This window comes from Alligator sinensis, unplaced genomic scaffold (assembly GCF_000455745.1).
Source record: "Alligator sinensis unplaced genomic scaffold, ASM45574v1 scaffold428_1, whole genome shotgun sequence".
Lineage (NCBI taxonomy): Eukaryota > Metazoa > Chordata > Crocodylia > Alligatoridae > Alligator > Alligator sinensis.
The window spans coordinates 3,081,286-3,092,753 of NW_005841919.1; the positions used below are offsets into that span (position 1 = coordinate 3,081,286).

The window sequence follows — 11,468 nt, forward strand, 5'->3', positions numbered from 1 at the left end:
TGGGGGGGGGGGGGCTGGGGCTGCAGCGGCAGTGGCAGTGGCAGGGCAGGGGGGCTGGAATGAGGGGGCAGCAGGGTGCTGTGCAGCCAAGCTGCCTGGGACATGCTGCCCAGGGTGGAGGGTGCATAGGCATCCTCTTCCCCACCCTCCAGGCCACATGGTGGTTGGACTTGCTCCACCACCACCCACGGGAGCCAAAACTGCTCCTGCAGCCTCCGCACTTGGTCCAGCCCGGATGACACGGGCAGCTGGGGGGAAGGGCACCAGCAGAGCCCAGAGGGGAGAGCTGGGGAATTGAGACTGAGGGGACATGGCAGGGTCAGGGGGAGGGGAGCAGGGGGCTGTGGGTGGCAACTGAGGGGCACCAGCAGAGCCCAAAGGGGAGTGGGGAATTTGAATTGGGATTGAGGGGTACCGCAACGGGCAAGGGTAGGGCACTGGTATATCAGTCAGGGTTGCTCAGTGCTACAAAGTAGCAGGGTGGGGACACAGCAGCAGCTGGACCCACACACATCCTGTTGAGCAAAGTAGGCAGGAGAGGGGCTCTGATTTTCTGTTTTTTTTAAAAAAAAAGGGAAAAAATTTTGGTATTTAGAATTATTTTATTATAACCATAGAGGCACTGGTAGGCTTCCAAATTGCTTTAAAATTGTAAATAAATTAATAAAACCTTGTGTTAAATTATCAATATGGCATTTCAATTTAATCATGGAAAAATGCAGGTTCAGGTTTTTTTAATCAGTGAATTCAGGTTTTTTATCAGACAATTTGCAGCTGGAAATATGGTAACCCTGTTTGCATGGCTACTTGATGAGCAATTGGAAATTGCTAAGAAAGATACACTCTGCAGAGAAGTATACATGGGCATGACCAGAAGAAGCACAGGAGAGGACTGACAGCATGCAAAAATGTACATTTTAAAATTTCTTTACATTTATTTTTGTTTCTCATTAAATTTCTGAGGCAATAACACTTGTTATTTACAGTAACAGTTCGAAACACCCCCACCCCTGGCCCCACCCCCCCGCTCTCCGGACAGGTGCCCTCTTTTTTGAAACTGGAAATATGGTAACCCTAGCTAAGTCGTCTCTGAGCATCTCAGAGTTATGCCACTTCAGGCACAGGTTAATTCTGGGCCATGCTACCCAGCTCATATTACAGTAACTTCAGTCTGTTCCACAGGGATGAAACAAGCAATTTGCAGTCCTCAAGCATTCCAGGATGGGCTTCTCCCAGTATCACTCCCCCTCTCCCCAAAAAGAGCAGAAAGAGAGCCCAGGTATCCTGGTTCCTAGCCATGCTCCTGCTCACCAGCCTTCTAGTGGCAAGTCTGAGCTATGCAGAAAAGAAAAAACAGTATTAAGCTTTAACATGCGACTGCTTACACCACGGTCTAACTTTAATACTACTTAACAGTCCACAGATTTAGTACTGTCTGAGTATAGCAGCAAAACCCGTACTGATGCATAGTAGAATTAGTCTAATGTGCATTAGTGTCACCAAAAAAATGTGCTCTGGTGCTAATGCTCAATAACGCTGATTATGGTGCATTAAGGTAATATTTGTAATTACAGGTACTAAACTTAATGTACCATAATTATGGTGCATTAATGAATGTGTAGAGGCGCCCAGTATCAAATTTTAAGTGATCTTACAATAGAATTTTACCAGTTTAATCACTGTTTTCTAATTTAATCAATATGATTCTTTTCCATGAGGACCAGGTCTGTCTCTCCTTGAAACAGATTATATCTGAATTTCCTAACTTTCCTAACATTTCTCTTCACTTGGAACAGTCTTTTCTATGCATCAGAAAATTTCTCCTTTTTTTTCCCCCTTCCCCAATAAAACACAATACTGTCTGGCCTTCAAAGATTAATTTCCTTTTCTACACTGTCAAGGTCCACAGTTGCTTTTACTTCTTTCATATGTATTGCACCTCTCTTTGTTGTACCATAAGTCAGCCAGTGCAGATTTATTGCCATCTTTGTAGGAGGTACTTGTAAAATGCTGTAAAATTGATTTTTTGTAGGAATTTGGGGTTGGTTGTTCCAGTCTTCCCTAAATTCCTTACATGCTATATGGAGTCACAGGAGGTCAGCAGCTCATGGCTGTTACAGTGTAAACACTTTCAGTCCCACTTAGCAAAGCATTTTCCTTTGCCATCTCTAACTCATTTATATAAATTACACTACAGTAACTTGAAAAGGGCAGGTGGCTTACATAGCAACGAAAGGAAAGCAGTAACAGCAATGCCTTTTTAATACTTGTCAGTTGTGTGTTTTGTAAAATGTATTTGCCTGACATCTGATCTCAGATGATGACGTATTCCACATGGAGCCTTGCCCAGAGTTGATTTATACAGTGTGGTCAAACTGCTTCCCCAGGTACTTGCACAGGTGCATTATCAAGGCAAGTTGACACACCGTGTGCAGTCACAACAGGCAGATGTACCAGTGAAACATTAGCCAGTGTTGGGGGCAGGCATAGTCTCACCCTCTTCCCCCACCCCTTCAGGGTGAGATCCAGGAGGAAATGTGCTGGATGCAGCTGGTAGACTGCTCCTGCTATTCCCTCCAAGTAGGGCAAACAGCTTCCCCTCCACATGAACACATGCCTGAATTTTCTGTGAGGAGGATGGGGTTAGGGTCCTACCTCCGACTTAGCTTCATTTGGTGTAGTTCATACATCTGGGAACCATCCCTACACTTTGGAGCGTGCATGGACTGAAACTGTTCCCAGTTACAAACTGGCCGGGAGTCTAGAGGAAAGGATCTTTGCTTCCCCAACCTCAGAAAGCAGCTGGTAATTCTGCGGGAACTGAAGTGGGTGGCATAAATATGTAGTGGCTTTTGTTTTGCATTCAAAGCTATTATCATATTGGCTGCATGGATGATGGCTGTTTTGACAATAGCAAGCTACTTACAACTTAAATGGGAAACTTGACAAGAGATTATAGAGGGGCAACTGGAGATACTAGTGTTCACATCTATTTGTGCTAGGGTAAGGGTTGTTGATTACGCTGCTTATTAGAGAGAGCAAAAACGAGTGGTGTCTTCCCTTCGGGTTGTTGGTTGCAGCAGTGTTGGTCTAAGGATATAGGCAGACAAGGTTCTTTGGGTAGATGTGATATCTTTTATTAGACCAACTAAATAGTTGAGAAAAGTGTTCTTTGCAAGCTTGCGGGTACAAACACCCTTCTTCAGTTTGTGCCTGAAAGCTTGCAAAGAACACTTTTTCCAGCTATTTAGTTTGTCTAATAAAAGATTTCACATCTACCCAAAGACCCTGATCTCTTCCCTGATATTTAACAGTTTGTGTAAATACAGTATTGCATAAAGTTGGTGCGTGGTTCTAAAGATTACCTGTTTAATGGTATTCTGACACACTCAGCTAGTAAAAACTTTGAGCACCCTAGCAAATGTTTAATCCCTAGACAGTTTGTATTTCCTAAAGGTTAGAACCACTGCAGGTGAAAGACTCCACCTCATTCCGGTGTGTGCTTACTTTTTTTTCATAAGCATCAGGATCTACCCTTCATCCCAAAGCCATTGTAATGCAAAGGAAACACAACAAGAAAAATAACCCAAATTTCAAAAAGTAGGAAAAAAATGTTACTTATTGGTTGCCTGACCTCCTCAGACGCAGGAGGATGGCATCACCTTCTACTGCTAATCTCTTCGCAATAAAATCTGGTTCCTGCCCAAAAGAGTATTCCATCTTTCTACTTGTCTGTGAAATCTGAAACATCATAACCAGAAGGAAATATAATTTTACATCCTACTTGCCACCAGATAACTTTGAGGTAAAATGACTGTTTCAACTTTTCTCTGACCCTATTCTGCATAAAATGAACTGTTCCAAGCAGATTTTACTACCCTTTCAGCTGTCGTATGAAATATGAATTTTCATTTCTCAGTATTGCCAACTGTCATGATTTTTGGCGTTGTTCTTCAAGTCGATGCTTCGGGAATGTGAAAAACTTAGCTCTTTTATATATACATACATACATACACACATATACGTATACATAAAATAGAAATATATAATAGAAATATAGAAATCTAAATAGAAATCTATATATAAAAAGAAAGAGCTAAGTTTTTCACATTCCTGAAGCATCAACTTGAGGAACAATGGCAAAAATCATGAGAGCTGGCAACACCTAGGAGAACTTTTTCAATCTTTGCTCTCTCGTATGCCTGAAGAAGGGTGCCTGTGCCTGAAAGCTTGCAAATAAAGAATTGTTTTTGCAAATATCTAGTTGGTCTAATAAAAAATATCACCTCAGCCAGGAGTTCTGATTCCTTCTGCCTGAATAAGTTAATTTACAAATTGGCTGCTAAGTGCTTTTGGGGTTGGCTGGTGGAGAAGTTGCCCTTTCATATGGGAGATGATTTGCAATTTCAGCTTGAAGCTGAGTGTTTTTATTTTAAATATGAAAAGGGAAGGAGGAGGATGCTTTAGCTCTCTGCAGGGTACTGAGAGCAGCTTATTGTCTTGTGCTTTTTGGAGGGACGCTCTCTCTCCTGGGCTGGTGGAGGAAGTTACATCAGCATGCATAATAAAGCAGAGGGAGTTTGCAGTGCACTGTTTGCGAGAGGCGCTCTCCGTTCTCACGGTCTGACAAGTAGGTAACTGGGAGGGAAGAATGTTTCCCAAGAGCATTTGCTGTGTGTAAAATCCCATGCAAAGAAGGGACGGAAAGCTAGGAAAAAATGTCAAGTGAAGTGATTGGGGTGGCGTGGACTGCAGCACAGTTTGTATTGTCTTGACAAAGTGGATTTTATGGAATCATTTTTTGCATTGAAATCGGCACAGAGGAAGTGTCAGCATGTATCACCGAGCTCCCGCTCCAAAGACAAGAGGTGATCATTATTTGAGCATAAAGGTAGGTCGGACACAGAAGTAGACAGAATAGCAACAGGGTAGATGGCTAGAAAAAGATTGTAGGCAGTGCTTACTAATGCTACCAAGAGGTTTATTATTTTGCCAAAGTAATTAAGATATCCAGACAACACTTTGACAGCTTCTTAGGTTCTTACAACTTCAGTTTTACTTCCATCAGCTCGGCATAGACAAACCTTTCAAAATCATTTTTGGAGTGTGAAGGATTATGCACCTGGATAAGTGCCTTATAAATGCATAAAGATAATTTTTTTTGCAATTTTGTAGTTGGTTTAATAAAAGCTATAATCTCTGAACCAAGAGTTTTAGAGTTTTGCATTTCTTTATAACGCATAGTGCCCTCAGGGTGGTACAGTGTGGTGTATTCTCCTCTGTTAAAAATAAAGCTGTATTTTCAGCCTTTCTCATATGCTAACTCAATTATTGTTTGATCCTTAGCTCAGAATTGGGTAAAACAAACTGGGAAATAGGCTCGCGGTGTGGGATAAATGGAATTTGTTGCCTTAAGAATACAGGCAGCGTCTTACATGTAGGAATGTGTGTTGGGCTATGGGCATGGGCAGGGGGCATGGCTCTGTAAAACAGAACAGTCTTTTCAATGTTAGATAAAAGTAACAGAAGCTGTGTTGTTGTTTATATCCGTTGTAAAATGTGTTTAAATTTCAACTTTTTTTGTTACTGAGAGATTCAATTTCTGAGGAACTTTCTGGTAATACTGTCTTACTGAAGGATCATTTAAATCATTATTGGTGGTAGTTTTGGATAGATCTAATTCAGAATAAAAGAGTATTAAAACATTTGCAGTTGCACATAGGGGAACAATAAGTGTATGAGTTTGAAAATTATAAAGCAATTGTGCCAAACAAGCTAATATCTCAAATAGATATTTTGAAAAGAGCCACTGCTTTCTGGTACAAAAATTATGTTATAAAAAGGAACTTTAAAATGAAGGTTAGCATATTTGCATCTGTGAGCATATTCTATTATAGGTTTATATATTTAGTACTGAAGCATTTCAAGATCAGTTTACACTATGTATAGTAAGATTACATTTCAGTGCAATTATTTCAATGTTTATTTATACCTGGATATTACTTTTTAAGCTATAAAGCTAACCATTTAGCCCAGCAAACCTATTCACAGAATTTAGCACTATTTAAAAAAAAAGTCTTCAAGTTACTTGAATTGCTTACTCTTTTATTTTTTTTAACACCAGCAAATGTTCAATAAATCAGGATTTGAAAGCATACGTGGAATGTTTCCAAAAGGTCACAGAAAAGATCAGCAGCTGTGACCTCAGTCAGGTACACAATGGAGAAGATAACATTTAGTCAGCTTGACATGTCTGTCTTTGTTGTCACCCATGTTAAGAAATGCTCTAGGAGTAGAGATTTACGGTCCAGTGGTTTTAGTCTGTAAGTGCCTTGTTCAAAATTGTTTCTGCATCTTCTGTGCGTGACACAACAGTTAATATTCATTTTTTCTCCCAAAGTACCCACTGATTGCTTCATTTCTTGTTAAGCTTCAAGAATGCCAGGCAATCCAAGCCAAAGTTATTAACATCTCATTTGACTTTGCATTTTCATCAGTCTGTGGGCAAAACTTTGTTCCTGTTACCAAGTGCGCTGCAGCACTCTTGATATCATGTTTTGTTCTGAGTTGATGTTTGTAAGTGTGATAAGGTTTTGTTACGTAGTTTCTTTTTAGCTTCCTCTCTACCAGTAAGTAAAATTAACCTTTGATACCCCTTAACAGTAAGACTAAATAGGTCAGGCAAAGGACAGCAACGCTACATACATCTCATTTTGCCTCTTAAATACTTAACTTTTATGTATTTCTGTTTCTTGAGACAGCTACTGTTAGCAAGACAATTCTTTTAAATAGACAGGATCTCTTGAGATGTTTCACATACTTATGCATACGGTGCGATAAAAAGCTCAATTAAATGTTCAAAATGTGTACCCTGAATATTTTTTTAAAGGGCTGAACATAGTTTTTAAAGAACTTTTAATATACCCAAGATGTATTGTTTCTAAAACAAAACAGAAATTGAACTGTTTGTATGTCTTTTGGCTCAGGGGACTTTTCCTTTGGAAAGTATGATCTCAAGATCAAGCTGCTGTGTCCGTTTTAAAGGTTCACAAATAACTTTATTGCCAGCAAAAATGACAGCATTGTGATTAAATCCTTGGGATAAATTTAGGCTGTCTGCCACAGCCCCCGGGAGGGGGGGCAGTGCTGAAATGTGCTTTACCAGTAGCTGCTGCTGGAAAAGTGTGTGTGAGGGGCTCAGCTCACCAAGGAGCACAAGGAAACATCTCTCTGTTTCAGTAATGTAAATCAGGAATGACACAGAGGTAGATGGAATTGCTCCAGATTTTATTCCAGTGTAAAGAGCACCACATTTGACTCTTGGAGCAGCCACAACATTAGTTTCCCTGCACCGGGCTGGATTGGCTGGCTAATGTGGAAGGATGTAGGCGCTTAGTCAGCAGCAGGCCCCTCCCTGTCTGCTTTGTAAATTGTTGGCATCTCTTCCAAGAAGCCTGCCTCTATCCAGGGAAGGAAAAGAGTGTGGTGGTGAGTAGTTCTGCCACAGGAGAGGAGCACTCTTTAAACCAAGGGTGGGCAAAATAGTGGATCCCACTAGTGGATCCCAGCCTGACTCCCATTTCCCAGCAGCCCTTGCCTGTATGGCAAGGGCCAGTCTCCATGGAAACCACACTGGCAGGGCATGTGGCACGGCAGGGCAGGTGGTGCTCCAGAGCTGCTGGGATCTTGTGGCAGGGGCAGTTAGGTCTGTGGTCAGGGAAGAGCTGCGATCCACTGCCTGCATGCCCCTACCCGGATCATGCAGGCTGCAGATTGCAGCACTACCCTGGCTTCTAGCAGCAGTGACAGCGCAGTCCTGAGCCGGGGCAGAGCCGTGATCCACTGCCTGCACAGCCCTGCATGGGGCGTGCAGGCTGCAGATTGCGGCTCAGCCCTGGCCCTTAGGTCTGTGGTCAGGGAAGAGCTGCGATCCACTGCCTGCATGCCCCTACCCGGATCATGCAGGCTGCAGATTGCAGCACTACCCTGGCTTCTAGCAGCAGTGACAGCGCAGTCCTGAGCCGGGGCAGAGCCGTGATCCACTGCCTGCACAGCCCTGCATGGGGCGTGCAGGCTGCAGATTGCGGCTCAGCCCTGGCCCTGGCTGCCCCTGCTGCAAGATCCCAGCAGCTCTGGAGCAACCCCCTGCCTTGTCCTGCCACACGCCCTGAGAGCATGCTTGGGGCCAGTCTCATGGCAACCCCAGCTTTGCGCTATCACAGTGCAGCTGTGGCTGGGGTTTCCATGGAAACCAGCCCCAGCCATGTGGGCAGGGGCTGCTGGGAAATGGAGTCCGCTACTGGCCGGATTTGGCTTGTGGGCCAGACTTTGCCCACCCCTGCTTTAAACCATCTTTTCCATCCCCAGTACCTGCCTACCCAGGAATGGCTGTAATCTGGCCACTTAGGTTTTACACCACAACTGCTGCGTATCATCCACAGATTTCTCAGTTTTCAGTGGTCACCCAAATGGGTGCAAACACATGTTTTAGGGCATCATGACCTAAATTACGTGGGATCTGTGACCCTTGGCAAATCACTTTGTGGGCCTCAATTCCCTTCTCTTTACACGGCATGTAAGTCCTGCCAGGAGCATTGTGAGGCTTAATGAGTTCACATCTGTAAAGTGTGGCAGACATGGTAAGTTTTACTCAAGCTTCAACCATCCTGAGTTTGAACTGTCCAGATAAAAAGCACTTTGTGCATTTGCATGGAAAATTCTCAATAGGATATACTTTTTTCCTCATGGAATAATTTTTGAATTATAAAGGATTTCAAAACATTTAATCTTACAGAGACCATTATTATCCCTCCAGGAAACAAACTGCCTTGGCGAAAGAGAGTCTGACTTTTTAACCTCTATGTTGCTTCTTTACTGAACTGCATTAAATGTTAAAGCCGTTGATGTAGTGCTGGCTTTGCAAAAGAAGGAATTTTCATTTAGCATTGGCTGGCTGAGGGCATTAGAAAGAAAATTGCCATTAAAATCCTTTAAGCTGTTCAGATATGTGGTAGTATTAGTTGCAAGTAAAACTAGCCATACATGTATCAGACTACACTTGTAGTTCATACTCATGAATTGTTTTTAAGTATTTTCAGTAATGGACTGGAAAAACTGTAGCAATACATTTCCTTTTTTGTGTATTTGCATATATACACTATTCTCCCCCCCCCCAAACTTTTTTTTTTTTTTTTTGAAGCCACACAAGACAACACTTTTAAAGTTTACTCTGGCCCAATTTCAGACTAATCAAATTCTGGGGAGAGAGGAAGAGCCCTGTATGGTCTCTTTAACTTATGTTAATCCTAAAATAAAGAAATTTAGCAGTGACCACAAGATCTGCAAAGAGGCGAGGCATAGGGCCAGGGCCCCCTGTGGTGTTCTCTTTGTCCTTCTTAATTGTAATGTAAGGGACTGCCTTGGATCCTCTGACCACACCTGGCCCCAAAGTCCTCCATGGAGACAATATAGTAGTACAGAGATAGACTATGCAAAGGGGATTGCTGACTTTGCTGGCCCTTTAATACTGGGTAGTTCAGCTGGGCTGTGGACTAGAGGAGGAGGAGGAGGAAGATGCAGAAAAGAGTCTCCTTTGGACACACTCGCTCAACAGGTAGTCATGTCCCTCCTCCTCCCTCCCCCAGAAAACCGAAAAAAAAAAAGATTTCTGGGGTCTTCTATACAATTGAACGTAATCAGAGACAATGCGTTGATACATCATTTCAAGGCATTTCAGCCAAAATGGGCTGATTCAACTTGTTGCCAACTTTTTTTTTTCCGGTGGGCTTTCCGTATTTTTCATGATAGCTTAGATAAAAACAAAGCTACCATAGAACATTTCGACAAGTTGGAGTTACATGGATATTTCATAAGAATTTTTACTGACCTGATTTACAGAGTGGTGTTATTCATCTGTTTCCCTTCAGTTCTTAATCCCTACATTGAGAGTTAAAGCCTGTTGCAGCAAGAGCTAGTCTGGGGAATTGGAAAGGGATTTGGGGTCTTTCTGATTTGCTTCTTGGAGTCTCACCTGCTACTATCCGATCATCAATTTTTCCTATGCAAAATGAAGTTATGATAGTCTCAGTCTAGTTCCTGAAGGAGACATGTTCACAGTGCAAAATCTGCTCTTATTTGGCAGACTCAGACTCAGATTAGATTTGGAAATTGCAAGGAAAAAAAAGTGAGCATCCATCATTGTTTGTTCAAAATATTTAATGTGGGTAGAACCACTTTGACAACTTGGTTCCAGGTTGTTCATACTGTGCACCCTTGCATGTGTTTTGGAAAGAAAACTCAAGTTCCCGAATTCCATCATTTAAGGGTGATTATTTTTCAGAAAAAAAATATAACAGTTAATTCTTTCTGAGAGGTCCTAACCTTTGGAATTGGCTTCATCTAAACTAGCCCAGATAAGCAGACCTTAATGGCATGCTTCAATTTACCTTTTATGGTTGGCTTATTGGGCTAACTAAGAGTGATAATCTGGGGTAAAACTATGTATTTTCCTTCCTGTGTGTGCTTTTGAGCTTGTAGTTCGTTAGTGCATTTAAAAAAAAAGTCTACGATTTGTCTTCCTTGTGTCCATTTGAATTCCTTCCATAAAACTAATTAAAGATACTGATTCAACTGAACTGTGTGTAATAGCAGGTAAAAGGAGAGGGGAGGGTCTTGGACCACTTGTTGAAATTTAGTTGGATCTCTTTAGTGGTTAAACAGCACCTCTCTTTGTCAGGTCACAGCGTTTAATGCCAGCCAGAACATGGCAAATTCCAGCTGAACCCAATTGAATGATCAGAGCTGGAGTAAATGAGAGAGAATCAGTATTCAAACTTGGCTTACCTGTAAACTGAAAGAATCAGGAGGAACAGATTCATAACAATCTCTCATCCTCTGAATTGAACAACATTTTATGTTCTCTTATGATAGTAGCCTTGAAAAGCATATGTTTTTTTCTGAATGACAGGTGTAAATAAGAGGCAATAAGTAAGGAATAAAGTTGGATAGTATCTTGATAAATAAGCTATTGGAAGCCCACTTGAATATCTTTTAATCTTGAATTTTCTGGTAAGACTTTTAAGAGACATTTATTCCCGGGAGGGTGATCACTCGGAGCCAGTAAAGAGCATGTACAGGTACTCCCGAATCTCTGGGCCTCATGGACAAGGCCTGGGCTCATGGCCTGCAAGGCCTGCCCATACACTCTAAACTAAACAAAACAACACACACACACACACCCCCACAAAAAAAAACCACAACGAACATTCAGACTATATTGACATTTTTACAGTTCTGCCAGTGGGGGACACCCATGAGGCCTAAGGGGTCGCCCCGTATGAACCAAAGTCCAAGGCCTCGGCCCGCTTGATGCGTCTCTGTAGCTTGAGCAGCCGGTGGTCTCACAGCACGAGGACCAGGCGTCCCGCCTCGACTCGGCACAGCGCCCCCTCGAGGGCCCAGCGCTCCTC

At 42.4% G+C, this 11,468-nt stretch overlaps 1 protein-coding gene across 13 annotated transcripts in view; it reads left to right on the plus strand.

The window, feature by feature from the left end:
* Nucleotides 1-11,468, plus strand: part of PLEKHG4B (pleckstrin homology and RhoGEF domain containing G4B) — a 234,881-nt gene that overhangs the window by 89,857 nt on the left and 133,556 nt on the right. The window contains exon 1 of one of the 13 annotated variants that reach the window (XM_025198273.1): nucleotides 4,471-4,891. The exons of the other annotated variants lie outside the window; for them this stretch is intronic. Within the exon in view, the coding sequence (XP_025054058.1) occupies nucleotides 4,835-4,891 (57 nt within the window). The 5' untranslated portion in view covers nucleotides 4,471-4,834. Of the gene's footprint in view, nucleotides 1-4,470; nucleotides 4,892-11,468 lie in introns of those variants that run through there. 13 annotated transcript variants of the gene reach the window in all.